Consider the following 15,681-nt stretch of genomic DNA (forward strand, 5'->3'; position numbering starts at 1 on the left):
AACTTGCAAGAACTGCGATTTTATGAATCAATAACACCTCTTAGTAAAGGGAGTGAGCTGCATACTGTTTGAGTAAGTGAGTGAGTATGGTTATACGTCACTTTTAGCAATATTTGAGCAATATCACAGTGGGGAACACCAGAAATGGGCTTCACACATTGTATCGATGTCGGGACTCGAACCCAGGTCTTCGGAGTGACGAACGAACGCTTTAACATCTTGGCTATCCGACCGCCCCACATAATGTTTGAGAAAAGACTGAAATGTAGGTCTTAGACCACTTAAGTCAGACCCACAAGCATGACTATGGTTGTGACAAACCGGAATCATCAGGGTGATTCTGGGATTCAAACCCACTAGTCTGTAGGGCGTAAGGACATGCTACGATTACACTTAATGTCAAACTTAGGATGTTTCTATACGTCTTGAACAAAGAAACAGAGCTTTCAAAATACATCCTCCAAGAAATCTGCCCATTTGAAATGCCTGTTGACTAAACGATAATGAGAAACAGTTTCACCATAAAGCAAAAAACAGTATTTGTCAAAATGTTTATTCAAGAAGTTGTACTATTTCTACATGAAAACAAACCATATGACATAACAAAGCAAATTCAAACTATGACTTGTAAGGCAACATTGTGTGTCCATAAACATGACATTAAATGCAGGGTTTCGCCATGTGATCAGGTTAATGTGACTAGGTTAACAGGAGTCCTGGAAGATCCTTTTCTGGGTAGTCCATTTCATTCTAGGACAAAAGAATTGGGTTTTTTTGTGCAATTTGTTCTTGGTCAATTATGTAAAGCAAAATGATAAATGTCTTGTAAACTATCGGCGAAGTTTGGCATTGTGACAAGGGAAGGCCCTAAATAGTGGGGAAAGATATCTCATTAATCCACATTAATGCTTTTTTCAAATCAGAAACAATGTTTTATTCTTACCTCACAAATAAATGCAATAAAATAATCTAACATGAGTTCAAAATATCTTTCATTCATCCGCATGATACATCATTATAACATGCGATGGTGAGTATTCAGTGCACAAAAGTGTATTGCAATATATTAACAGTGCTTCAAAAAGCTGATTAAAGAAATGATTCTTTGATAAGTTTTTCCCAAATTTGAGCTGAAAGTAGTAAAGGCAACCATGTCCATGTCAGTTCATGACAGGATGTATATTGAACACAATTTAATAATTTGCACATAATAAGCAGAGCACAGTAAGCAAGGCAGTCATGCCAGTACATAGGAATCACCAGACAATGCAGATATGCCTTTCCTTGACATAATAAACTTTGTTGATAGAAAAGAAGCATTGTTATTACCGTATTCGACGTAATAAATGCCCTGCTCTAATAAGCGCCCAGAGCGATATTTGCATATATATTGGCTAGTGAACAATCCCAATTAGCACCCCTTCCCATTGATCAATGTACACAAGACTTATTTATTCGTTTATAATATGCACTCTTAATTATGGGCAATTAAATTCTTGAAAATATATTTGTCGTGTATAATATGCAGAGATTTTTCTTTTGTATCATTTCAGGCTGTCAGCATAAACCATGAAATTTACGATCTTTCAACACTGTTTTTTTCTCTCACCAAAGTTATATTCTAATTTTGTGAGCGCCCTGGGGCTTATTACGTCGAACACGGTATCTCTCAAAGTGAGCAGAATTTTAGGCAGCTATTAATCTTCCAGTTACATCACTGCGGGGTAGACAAAATGAACTTAGAACAGAGTATATCTTACTTAGTTCATGTCTTGATGGCTTAAAATATGTAAAAATTATTCAGCTAAAGTCAACGCTCATGATGTCAAGCACTGTAATAGTCCAGACTCATTTACTTTGATGTCACCGTCCTATCACTGGAATATTGCCTAATTTTGAGAGTAACAACCAACAAAACATGATGAGTGTGTAAGTTATCCTGCTTGTTGACAAAATTAGCAAGCAAAAGTTGTTAAGGTAAGGCACATCTACAAATGCATCTTCCTATGCAAAACAGAATTGCTTCAACACAGTAGTACGGGAATGGAATGCAAGTTCTTCTTAACTCTGTTTACAAGTAAGTTAATGTCTACGAACCTAAAACAGGATTAACAGACACAGGGACTTCAACTCATAATTTGTGAATGAAGTAAATAAGTACAACTCCAATAAAACAAAAACATAAACTAGTATATAATCTCCATAACAAATTACATGTCTATATGACCATGCAAATCATTTATGTAACCATTATGACCAGTATAACACTCTGGAGATTCATGCATCGTAGTTCAAAATCATATCAGTGGTAGAGTAATACAGGGTTTATTATCTGTTTGTTCTCGACTCTGAGTAACTGGTGTACTTGCTGCAAGGCTACCAACCACCTGCGTTATGGGATTAACATCCATAACAGTTATCCAAATTTCTCAGAACACCTGTGCAAGAATATTCTTTGGCATACTGATATTAGTGTTTGCAATCAACCTGCCAGATTCTGCAGTGGTAACTAGCTATGATATCATGATAGTTGTGTATGATTTAATGAGAAAGCTGATAACAATAAATGACCTATACTACTAAAAAAAAGTTGAGTACCACCCGATTCTTTCATATTGCTATAGTTAATCTGTAATGCTATGACAGATTAAAACTATTGTAATATGAAATTATTGGCCGATCCTTAAGTTTTAATTGAGTAGTATATATATTTCATGCAAAAGCATCAAGGATCCATATAAAAATAAATGCAACCAAACACATGCAGCCTACAATACCTATATGCTACTTTACCTACAGATGACATATCATATAGAAAGAAGTACAATAACTTGTAAGCTGTAGAAACAGAAAGCTTAGACACCAATCACCACATTCTCATTTGAATACAAGTACTCATAGTGTTCGGCTACATTTTGTCTGCATGTGTTTTCAGCTAGTCAACAGAGGGTTTCCTGGCTCCCTCATTGGCAAGTTTGTCTGCGGCCTCATTTCCAGGGACACCTTGATGTCCACGAACATGCATCTGTAACGAAGTATAGAAGTTTATAGCATTCACTCAATCCTTGAAATGAAATCTCTTCCTTGTTGTCAATACAATCAACTTATATGTCAGTGGTTCATTGAACATTCTAGAAAAGAGCCCCCATAACTGGTGTGAGCCGTTAAAATGTCTTTATTTTTCTAAACTAACCAGAGCAAATGTTTCTCTTTAATTCAGTAAAACTAAAATGATCTCATTATTGCTGATATGTCAGTGACTAAGAACTCATTTACTTCACTAAACCGAACAACAATACCAATCAGGACTGTAAATGAATCTACAAAATCAGTTATGTCAAAGTTTGTTTGTACAAAAAAAACCATACATTATTCCTGAGAATTTGGTTTTATAATGGTTCGGAGTGGGCAAGCAGTATAAAGGGCTAGGCTAGATAGCACCAGGTTCTGAGATCGTATCCTAGAAGTCCCCGGGTTGCTATTCAGCCTATGGACCAACTATGTTTAAAACATCTTCACAGTGTTGTCACTAACCCTAATGTAAAGTATATTCACCCTGTGCACTCAAAAGAACCCACTCATCTGGTGGTAGATGATCAGATGGAAACACAAATACATTCATACATCCGAAACACAAGTGTCAAAACGTGAGGTGTCACCCTGGGCAAGTGACTCTGTTCACCCAGCAGGGAATGTTTGTTTGTTTGTTGTTTAACGCCGCACTCAGCAATATTTCAGCTTTATGACGGCGGCCTGAAAATAATTTAGTCTGGACGAGACAATCCAGTAATTGACATCATGAGCATCGATCTGTGCAATGGGAACCTGATAGGTGAGGTGGATGTAAAAACTCTATAGCACCCATAAGCAGGTTTGGTTGTATACTCCCCAGGGAGTTCAGAAAGAAAACTGGAATGCATATGGACCCACTGGTCAGGGAACAAATAAACTGCACTTGAGCACATACCAGTACCTGGATAAGTGCAGAATATAAATGTATAATATAATAATAGTAATAGGCAACTACTCTCAATATCCGTCCCTTACACATGACACAATCGTTAACGGGATCGGGTGGTCAGGCTCGCTGACTTGGTTGATGCTCATGATGTCGATCACTGGATTGTCTGGTCCAGACTCGATTATTTTACAGACCACCGTCATATAGCTGGAATATTGCTGAGTGCAGCGTTAAACAACAAACAAACAAACACAATCGTTTCTCCTGGGCCACAGCTAATAAGATATAACAATAAAAAATAAAGTATTATTTGCTCTACTGTTCTAATTATATCCATATCATGCTTGTGTAGAAGATTTACAGTAGAGATCCGAAATGAGTTGCCTTGTTGCTCACCCATTTGACATTCAGTCCTTGAAGGGCTTCGTCCAGGGTCTGGATGTCCTCCTTATTGGCTACATCCGACCCAGCTGCGGTCTTCCACCCCTTCTTCTTCCATCCCTTTATCCACTTGGTGATACCTGCACATCAACATGCACTGGCTAACATGTCAAATATCTTCTCTACACAGTCTCAGCTATCTTGCAAATCATAAGCATGTTAGATTATCTTTTAAATGTAAGACTTCCTTAGATATCATATTCTAAACCAACATTGAATAGAATAACAAAAGTATTGTGTGTATAAGTTGTAAATCTGTATACCATGAAACCCAGTCATTAAAACTAGAAACATCACTGCCTCTACATGGGGTGAGGTGAGGTGAGGTGAGGTGAGGTGAGGTGAGGTGAGGTGAAATGGGGTTTAACATCGCGTTCAAGATTATTGCACATATATAGCGACATGCATGCACGTGTATGTATGTGTGTGGCTGCTTGTACTAGTCCGGACAGATGCCGATTTATAGTGCTAGCTCACTGAGATACCATGCCGCAGTTTATACCCCACTCAGACACAGTATACTGACTCCGAGCCGACCAGTCCTTGTTTTAGCCCCTTAATGCCAAGTGCCAGACAGGGTAACAACAAGTACCATCTTTTAACGTCTCTTTGTATGATGTGGTCAGGGACCGAACCACGGACCTTCAGCTTTCAGGGCGGACACTCTACCATTAGGCCACGGAGGATGTCGCCTCTACATGGGGCTCCAACATTATTAACATTAATGATACATTTAAATCAACTAATATTTCAGGAAAAAACGAGCCTTTCAATGATATTTTCTATGCGGAATTTATCTAGGACCTGATGTTCCTTAATGAAAAAAATAAAACTGTAAACATGTCCTGAAGTTCAAGAACAAACACAAACTCAAACCCTAAAGTTACATAAATGATTTCTGGTTCAGTTAAATAATATGCAAATAAACTGGACAATAACTCACAGTTGATAAGGAATTCACTGTCCGTGTTAATCACCAGGTTCTTGTGTCCCATGGATTTGGCCTGCTTCACAGCCTTCACTGCAGCCTGAACACAACATTTCAGTAAGTCACATATTGCTTTCATCCTACACAGAAGTGCAACTAGGAGTTACTCAATACATAACTACAGATAAAATAGTGAGTGAGTGAGTGAGTTGGGTTTAACGCCGCTTTTAATAGTATTCCATATATATCGCGGCGTGTCAGCTTAATGTGGGAGGAAAGCTCGAAGTGATGCAGGTCTTAGAAGTTTACCAGTTCAGTGAAACCCATCAGCAGGGGCATGGTGCTGACAAACCTAGAAACATAATTGGGGCGATACAGATAAAATAAATGGAACACTTCTAGAGTGAATCTCAAAACATTTCTTCAGGAAAACATTATTTCCAGGGCCTAACAGTTCTTGAGACATATCATACAAATAATTACTCTTGACGAGGTCAATATGCGAAAACAAGGACTCCATGACCCGACCCGACCCGACCCGACCCCTGAGGGAGCCTGTTCAGACCGCTGGAGGGGGTCGGGTCAGAGGGTCCTTGTTTTCGGATATTGACCTCGTCAATAGTAATCATTTGTTTTGTTACATTGAAATTAGTTTGAAGTTTATGAAGTCTTTAAACCGTTCTCCGTTTCATTACAGTAACTTAGCTGCGAACTGTTAAATGTTCGTACCAGACACCATCTTGTTTGCTAGCAGACGAGTCAATATTCATCACATGACAGGTCAATACTGATCATGTGAAGAGTCAATATTCAAGGTCAGTGTAGTCCCATGATTGCAATGTCTACATTGAAATGTATTGTTTCATCACTTGGTACGGATTAACCAATGGAATAGCAAGATACTTAATAGGGGTATAACAAATAACAAATCTGACTTTCACTCTATGTTTAACTTTTAAAGGTACACAAGACTAGCTGATTACAATGGACTGAACTTTAATAATAACAGACAACAGTCAAAAGTGCCTTCTGCCATCAGATGTTCTTTATACGTAACGGAAAAACGTTGTTTGAAAGTGTATTGGGGTATTATCTGTACAGTATGACTGTCTGTACTCACATGTATCTCAGCTCTGTTGTTTGTTGGTCTGCCACCCAACCTTTCAGAACAGTTACTGGAAAAACAGGACACAAGTATACTGTAAATATGCCAGTAGAGTATACCATATATAACAGACATGTAAGTATATGTTTCCTTTCATTTTTCAACAATATTAGTTGATTTTTAAGTAGTTCGTTTTGTTGTTGCATGATAATTGCATATTGTGCGACAAAAATGCAAACACAAGAGTCATTTTGATAGCTTAGGAGAAATTCATGCACACAGTCCATGGCTAAAGGAAGACATGTTATTTGTGGTCACTTCATAGGCCAGGTAAAGTTTTACACCACTTGTCATGTTACAACCTGTCTATTCTGCACCACAAACAAAAATACCCCACGGAATATGTTATCTGATATCTTGCTACCTATAACTATTAGTACAAACTGAAGCAATAACACTTCCTTTTTTCAGGATTGTGTTAAAACCATCCACACTCAACAGTTATTGTGGACTTACTTCTTGTGTCCCGGGCCCCAGAAAACCCCTATCCCAGCTACTGCTCCTTTCTTTCCATTGTTGAAACATGCCCCATCAGTGTAGACTGAGGGAGCACTGGAGTCCGTGAATGGAGTACCTGGTTTATGGAGAAATTTTAATATTCACTGAAATATAAATTTTACACTAAATTTAAGCCTGCAACCTCAGGTACTTGTCATGTACGCTACACGGAACAAAACGCACTCACTAACCTTCATGAACTATTCATGTTTTCTATATCAGATGTCATTAATTTTATCTAACAATGCATGTTTCACCGATAAAAGTTCATTATTTACAAAAGTCGCGCCAAGTGAAAACCGGGCCTTGCATTTACCTGGTAAACTGCATGTTATATCATAGTCCATAGATATATGGGGGTAAGGCAATATTAAAAAGATGTCGGAAGTAAGTATCAACATGTTAATAAATCCTTACAGTAGATGGAACATTCTGCAGAAATTTAAATTACTTTTGAAACGAGCATTTCCTGGTTACTAATTTGCATTTGTAAATAGCTGCTAGGATGTGTGTCCTGCATGAACTACCAGAAATTACAAATGCTGAGATATGATGAAAGCCGCGGTACCACAGGTCAGAGTATATATTCTATTTATATACTCATCCTATCTCACACTTTGCATTTTTTTCTTCTTTCTATCCTTACGTGGAAACATGCTTGAACAAATTTTCCAGCTTCTAAAAACACATCCCAGAACACCATAGTCACCACCCCAACAAACGGGTCACGCACTGTAATCTTAATACATTTTGACCTTACACGATCTGATCACCTGACTACCCCTGCCACACCATTCTATTTCTTAGAGCCGACAGGCAAGAGGAGCTGTTATGTAGGTAATAGACGGGCGGGGCATATAACATGTGAAATAGGCTAACTATTAAAATGTAAAATTTAATGTAATATTTATAAGTTTTTACACTTATCCCATCTTAAAAAATGCATTAATCCCACAGTTGGACGGTGGGTCACAGATACCCTAGCCTGTAGAGACTACAACCGTGAGACAGACATGAGGAAGCCAATCATTGTAAACCCTTGATGGAACAAAAACTACGAACAGCCTACGAGCAGATTTCGTGCCATTGCGAGGGGCACGTGCAGATTTCGCACCGTTGCGAAACCCACTTGCTGAAGTCACCGGATTCATTGAACCGAGTTCATGACTGCAGGCAATATTTCATCTCCAATACAGGTTATACATTAGAGAATTTTTGTTTCAGTTATTTAATTAAAAACATTGTCTATGCGATGAGTCGGTTTACAAGTTGGAGAAACCATTTCTCCTCGGGATTACCAGCAGTTGTAAACCCTGACCATGGCCCCCGAGGTATGTCATCTCATGTCAGGGTTTACAATCGCTGGTAATCCCTCGTAGAAATGGTTTCTCCTATACGTAACAACCTGAAATTGGATAGAAGACGTGTTACATGTTTTCACGCAGGATATCGTTGCAAGAATGACCGAATTGCTTAAATAGGATTCAATTCAGCGTATGACTTATAACTGCTCTGGAAGGGGTCTCCAGGCAATCGGTTCTACAACACAGATAACACCACTATCCCCAACGGCCAATCGGGTGAGGCAGCTTGGTATCTCCTTTACCGCTTCTTCAAAGCTATCAACCATGCCTGCGGGATTGAAGCATGTTAAGATGAGAGAAGAGGAAGGATCGACAACATCCACAAGAGGATCTTCAAACCAATATCAAACCATCACATTCTTAAGCAGAGATGAGTGGGTAAGGGAAAGGGACACTGCCAAAATGGTCGCGCCTTGGGCAAATTCTACCGGCGTCTCTACAGACGAGGATGCTCGACCTCCACTGGTTATAAAGACAATAAACACAGGAGCGACAATTCTAATATTTTTACTGTATATACAGGATACAGAGTACCGGATGGCAGGCACCAATACCAGAACAGTCTATCTGGCCTAGTGTGTGGTCATAAATTGTTGCGCCAGGACCAACGAACCAAACATGGTGGAGGCCCTGCATGTTGGTGATGGAGATGTCACAGAGATAGTGGGAAGTGAAGACAGTATCAGATTTCCCAAAACAACCCTCCATGATGACAGACAGGGTGCAATTCCTGTGTCAGGCCATGGTAGAGGCGATGGCTCTAGTCTCATGAGGATTGGATGTCACAGGCAGTGGCAATCCAGCGAATGCGTAGACCCGCAGGATAGTCGAATAAAGCCAAAAGGAAACTGTAGTACGGAAGACTTCAGTGGTGGCCCTGTTGACGTGGGGATGAAGAGTCTCTTATGGGCGAGCCGAAGTGGCCATTTAGCCTCAAGGTAGATACTCTCTAACCAGGTATAAGGTTGTGACTTCAAGGTAATCTGGGTTCAGGATGGATGCCAATGAGTGGTCTGGGTGTCCTGCAAGCTTATTCTTCGCGATACAGTCCCAGCGAAGGCACAGAAAGACCTTCCCATTCTGTATTCTCTCAAATTTGACCATGTTAACGATGAGAGCATGGATTTCACTAACTCTTGCAGCAGTGGCAGGGGCCAGGAGTAATACCATCTTAGGGGGGGGATCAGCTTAAAGTCCTTCCCTAGCAAATCAGGGCTTGATTTAAGGAATTTGATTCAACATGCACTAGGTGTATGTTTACATGAAAACCTAGTTGCACCAGACAAAACCAGGTTGCACCCTCGTCCCAAAAATTGATCAGAGTTGAAACATAAGCATGACAGATGCATAAACTAGTCTAAAGAAATAAAATCTCAGACCTCTGATGACTATATTATGATTTTACATAAATTAATACTGTATCAGCGTTAGAAATTGGCGCTAGTCCTGTAGTCCTTACCAAACTGGCCAAAGGTAAAGGTATCCTAAGGACAAGTAGACATTGGCCAATTTTAAGGGTTTTGCTATATGTTATCATTATAAGGACTAGTGGACAAAAACTGGTAGTTTCTAACCCTGCTGTATTGTTGTTAAACAAAAAAGGGATATATGCACATAATCTTGAAGTACCCACAGTTTGATGACGTCAAACCCAAGAAAGACAAATTACACATAACACAGGGATTAGTGATGTATTATGGTACTTAAAACTTAGAGGTTTATTGAGTGTGTCCTAAGATTGTTGTTGTATGGAAAAGGGATGGTTAGTCAGACACAAACAAATTTTTGACATGCACTTAGGGCATGTAGACATAAAGATTACCTGCACTTTTCAATAATAGGTTAGACTGGTGCATGATTTAAACAGTTAAATCGAGTCCTGGCAAGTGGTTCATACTCTGCAGAGGCCAGATGATGGAGGTTGACGTTAAGATCCCAAGTGGGTGGCTGTAAGCAAGACGACTGCACAGCCAGCATGTAGAACTGAATGAGGGACTGTAGCTCAGCGACTGTGGTGATCTTTCATCTGGTCGTAGTGACAATGACGGAGTTGATTGCAGTGAGATAAGTAGCCAAAGTAGAATTTTTAAGCTTCAGAGTAGAGCGCCGATTGATGATGCAGATACTCCGCAACCTGTTGAGATCTAGAAGACGTCACAAGCACAACAGTAGGCTTTAAACGCTTTCCAATAATGGTCGTTATAGGCTTTAGTGGGGGAACGGTGAGCCTCAGTGATAGTCTTGGCTACTCTCTTTGCATAGACGAATACCCTTTGGCAACAAGGGACTTCTGGAGGTGTGCCAAACACAAAGATGGGAGGGTTTCAGGTGATGGATGCAGTAGGTGAGAGTGAGGCTGGAGCAGAAGATCGTCCTGCAGAGGCAGACGGTGAGACTTTTTTTCTGCCAGCTATACCAGCTATAGAAGCTGTGGTTGGCCTTCTGAATGACCTGAGGTGGAATGAGGGTTGGGGGAAAGGTTTAGGCATTAGGTTCTTCCACGACATGGCCAGAGTGACATGACCAAGATGGCTGAGCGCTGAACCTGGTTGCAGAGAGGTTGATGTCTGGGCTTGTGCAAAGTTGGCAAATCCACAGGAAATTTGTCAGGTGGAGATGCTATTCCGTTGGAGAGGGTTGGTCTGGTTGGGAGAGAGAGTCAGCTATGACACAGTTGATTCCAGGAATGTGTGTCGCTCTGATTTGGAAGTTCAGGGAGTCGATCAACCGGTTAAAATCGAACATATGGTAATCGAACATATGATGATATGGATCCAGATGTGTGGGGTATCGATCCCAGCTGTGTGGACGATCCTTGTATTCGCTGTGCTGAAGGTGGTCCGGGGACAAACGCTGAAAGTCTTGTCGCTGATGGTTGGAGTTGTAGGAAAGGGAACGATGCCGACTTTGTCGACGCACTGAGTAACTTGTAGAAGGGGAGTGATATCGAGACAATGATCGCTCAGCAGAGTCAGCATAGGAATAATCCTCCGAAAGACGGCGATCCCGAGAAGAACAATTCCCCAGTTGTCGATCCCGAGAGCAGCGATCCCTCGAAAGTCAATCACTGGAACAGTGACCCTGTGATGAAGAATGGCGATCCCTGTCAGAAGCACCAGATAGATCCTGGCTCCATAGTATCTTGGTAGTAGCAGCTGACGAACTTGCACAATCGACCAGGGGTGATGTTGAAACCTGCGCCTCTATGAGGTGGGAACACTTAGAACATAGCTTATCATGACTGCAACAGCCACGACAATCACACCAAATGGTCGTGAGGATCAGCAGTGGCCCATGGTCTAAGTACGGCGACAATGTAGACAAATTTTATCCATGTTCAGTACCCATCTTCACCTCAAATTAGTGTTGTAAAATGTGCAAAGAATGCGGAAGTAGCTTATGCAAAAAAACATAAAAATAATGTGTATTCTCCACAACTCAGTAGAAAGAGTTTACTTTACCAATAGCACCTACCCACACAAGCTGAACAGTGTAAGAAATTCAGAAGGCTCCTGGAATCTCTGATGATTTTAGCCATACTACATGTATTTGATGTTAAGCACCCACTAACTTGATCAATTTGAACATTTAGTCTATGACATTGACAAAGTGACTTTCTCTCAATTTCAAACAGTGTATTAACAGTATGTGCCAAAATCTATTGAGTTCACTAGGCCAAACTTAGCATCATTTATGGTCTGTTTCAGTGCTATCATATGACATTTATCAGCAAAGATCGAACAGAATGGACTCGGTCTTCAGATTAGTGTCAACTTTATAAAGGTAGGAACACTAGAGACTGACATGTCCAAAGATAAGAAACAAATTATGTCATGTTTCAAATTTACAAATGAACCAAACTGCACCCACCAGACCAGCCAGTAGCATCAGAGGAGTCTTCAGTTTTGAGTTTCTTGCTTCCCTTGTCCGATGGTCCATCAGAGCTGGATCGCTTAAGGCTGGACCCCCCTACTGCTTCTTCTAGGGAATCAATCTGCTCACACAGTGTCCCATAGGTTGATAACATCACTTCATGCTGACTCTGTAATTTCTTGGCTGTTTTGCGAACTGCATTCAAAGGAGCTGTTGAGTCTGCCATACTTGGTACAGGAAAAATGTGATGAGAGAAGGTTCTTTCACCTGGGAAAAAATGGAAGAAGGAAGTAATGAAAGCATTCTAGCTTGGATCATTTTACAAACAAAGACCCAAAATAAATAAAAAAGACCTTGTGTGACATGTCATGATTTGGAAACTTTCCAATTTATACTAACATATACACATCAGGATTTCAGATGAGTTCATTTCCCAGGACATTGACTGATTGTCATCCTAAATGTCCTAAGGGTCATATGGTGATGATACTAAAGATATCCTATCAAAAGTTGATAATATCATGAAAATGTCCCAAAGCCATTTGTTTCACAAAATTACTGTACATACATGTCTATAAGAAACATGAATATAGCAGAATAAAACATCCTATTATACCAAATACATGCACTAATGACTGCAGTTTGGATTAAAAAACAAACAAATCACAATCTTATGAAACACTGGTGTTGAGATAAAATGTCCAGTTTCAGTATCATTGGTCAGTGGTTTATTTGAAAACTGTGAAGATCTAAAATAAAGCTACAGAAGGACATTCTGACAATGGATGTGATAGTTTTCCTGGTCTTAGACCAGTTGAGTTAATAAAAAGCAATGACAGAGATTACAATTCTTTATTTACAGGATATATAACATTTCTGTGCAGAAACCAGAGACTAGTGTTTGTCAAACAAAAGAGACATTGTCCAGGTAGGAGTATATATATATACAGGGTGTGGTGTGTACACATTTGATTACCAAAGGATATAGCTTCTGGGTATGTACAAACAGGCTTCCCTTTGTAGTCAAAGCCATAGTCCTATTGTAATTTATGCATAAACATCCCATCCTGTAAATACACTTTGAAGCTTGACAGTCCCTTAAATGTTGGCTTAATAATCTGCCCAAAATATCCCATAAAATGTAAAAAACAAGCCGTTACATCCATACCAGTACTTGTGATTACCTAGATCAACTCCTAGAATGCCAATTAAAGTATGGACATACCCATATGCTAAACAACTGATTTTATTTGTCCATACTGACAAAATCTCAGTACATTTGTCAACATAATAATGACTTGATCAGCATCATTGGGTAAACACTAATCATTGAGAACAATTTCAATTATCTCCTATTCTTAGGTACAGCTGAAGCATGGCTAGTGCTTTTGACAAAAAGTTTTTTTTTCAAATATTTGATTATCTGCACTACTAGTGGACACTAGTATTTTTTTAACTGCACTAGTTTGTATACTAATGCTGAAAATAATACATTTCAAAGCTGACAAACCAAATGATTTTAAGTTATGCATGAAAGAACACTGTTGAACAACACTACTCATTCAATAAAATATCTAAGTATTATTTATGAAGCAATTTGATTACCAATTCTGCTCACCTGAATTCACAAAATCCCAGGCTAGATCCTCAGTTGCAAATTTTTTGTATCTTGCACAAGGAAATTCAGCTACTTGCGCCTTACACTCCAACCTGAAACATGAATGATCAATGCTACACAAAGGTTGCTTTGTCCACTCTGTGACCACAAGGCTAACGGGTAACATGTGTTCAGAAATATTTGACAAAAATACATCAGCTGCCTTTCAAACTTACTTGAAGCAATCTTTGTGCCTAGCTGTTCGATGAAAGACATACAAAAAAAGTATTATCAATTGTTGAACAAAGAAGGCTCAATTCCATACCTGCAACAAAACCTCACATCTGCCTCTGCGTCTTTAGCTTGCTTAATGCATAATATTTCTACTAATAATATAATATTATGATCTTGAAAATTATGTTCATGGGATCTTTATTTGGATGAAAATAATTTGTCTAAACATGCTAAAAGTATATAGCAATGACAAATTATCTTTAGTTGTGCATCATCTGCAGGTTCGCAATTTTAGAATTTATATTCTTCAAACTATTTTATGATTATTTTTCATTCTGTTGGGTTTGTGTAGTCTCGAATATATCATTTCAGTTCTTTATCAATCTTGTTTGGGTCATGGTCTATTACCTATTGAGCATCCTAACAAAACCATGAGGCATATGGTAAATTCTAAAATAATATATTCATCAGCAGAGTTTCAAATTCTTTTTATATTTGACATTCATGATTTTATTAAGTTTATGTATTTAACATGATGATAGCCTATGACAGTTCGTAATTAACACTAAAATGTGTCATTAGCAAAGGTACCCAGATGGCATACAAACACATCCACATGAGAACCTTTATTTTCCAAGGTACGGGTTCTGTAAGCAATATTCATAACAATACATCATAACATTCTCACAAGTTTCTGTCAAATATCAGTAAATGCACAAGACACAACTGTTAGTGTCCAAAATAGGAAACCACACCCAAGCACATGTAGTGTCATCAAAAAAATCCTGATTATCTCCCCTATACCGATCTCGACTTGTCCATATTTCACACCCTTGAAATTCCCGTGCAAGGAATTGTAACAAACAAACAAAAGTTACGAGCTGTAATACAAACAATACACAACAAATGTATGTAGTCCGAGTGCAGTAGTTCCTTTCCCTTCCTCTGTCCTTTGGCGCCAAGAAGTGTATCACATTTCCCTTTCTAGTCCACGCTGACCTGTGCTCGATATAGCTAACGCCTACGCTACACACTTCACACTAGCCCACTAGGGGGTAAAGTTTGCACAGGTAACTTATTTGCATACTTTTCTGAAAGTGTCAAAACATTATATTTCATGGAGGGAACGAAAGCTACTGTTACCATTGTTTGATCTTGTAGGTCCAAGACACTTCTCGTTCTGAGCTAACGTCTGACGTATGAATGATCGAATTTCGGTATTTCCTAAAATATTTCCTGCTTTCGATATTGTGTTCGAGTTTACTTGGCTACTTCAGACTTATTGAATCATGTCACAAAACGTCTATTACCATGTTCTGTATATTCCTGGATTTCTACCAACTCTAACAGCATAGAACATACTATTCCTAAGGAAATTGTAAGTTTTAGTCGCGATGTTTATGCCCACAACGAAAGTTCGCGTCCACGAGGACATTCGTAGCAGACAGCTTCGGTCCCGTGGTGCTGTCTTATCAACTTACTTTCTTTGCTGCGAATTATTTTTGTACCATTTACATATTAGATTCCCATATTGCTTTTTGGAGATATTTTGAGAGAACTAACACATTTTAAAATGTAAAAATGACATATATGTCATATGGCACAGATATATCATTTCTT

At 39.1% G+C, this 15,681-nt stretch overlaps 1 protein-coding gene across 1 annotated transcript; it reads right to left on the reverse strand.

Moving 5' to 3' along the window:
* Positions 1-537: 537 nt before the first annotated feature.
* LOC139478899 (ribonuclease H1-like) lies at positions 538-15,507 on the reverse strand. The gene is made up of 8 exons (XM_071261574.1): positions 15,372-15,507; positions 13,849-13,940; positions 12,228-12,497; positions 6,952-7,069; positions 6,451-6,505; positions 5,346-5,430; positions 4,358-4,482; positions 538-3,025 (listed from the first exon to the last, which is right to left on the reverse strand). Exons 1-8 carry the CDS (start codon positions 15,494-15,496, stop codon positions 2,936-2,938), a joined length of 960 nt encoding a protein of 319 aa, XP_071117675.1. The 5' UTR covers positions 15,497-15,507; the 3' UTR covers positions 538-2,935.
* Positions 15,508-15,681: the final 174 nt, after the last annotated feature.

Source organism: Haliotis cracherodii, unplaced genomic scaffold, assembly GCF_022045235.1.
Source record: "Haliotis cracherodii isolate W230 unplaced genomic scaffold, xgHalCrac1.p SCAF_4, whole genome shotgun sequence".
NCBI lineage: Eukaryota > Metazoa > Mollusca > Gastropoda > Lepetellida > Haliotidae > Haliotis > Haliotis cracherodii.

Bases quoted from the DNA above. Each gene is read 5' to 3' on its own strand.
- LOC139478899 (XM_071261574.1), bottom strand. From the start codon at position 15,496: ATGTCCTCGTGGACGCGAACTTTCGTTGTGGGCATAAACATCGCGACT. The intron at 12,498-13,848 runs GTGAGCAGAATT...ATTTTTTCCCAG, and splicing joins CTGGGATTTTGTGAATTCAG to GTGAAAGAACCTTCTCTCAT. The intron at 3,026-4,357 runs GTGAGCAACAAG...ACTTCGTTACAG, and splicing joins AAGGACTGAATGTCAAATGG to ATGCATGTTCGTGGACATCA.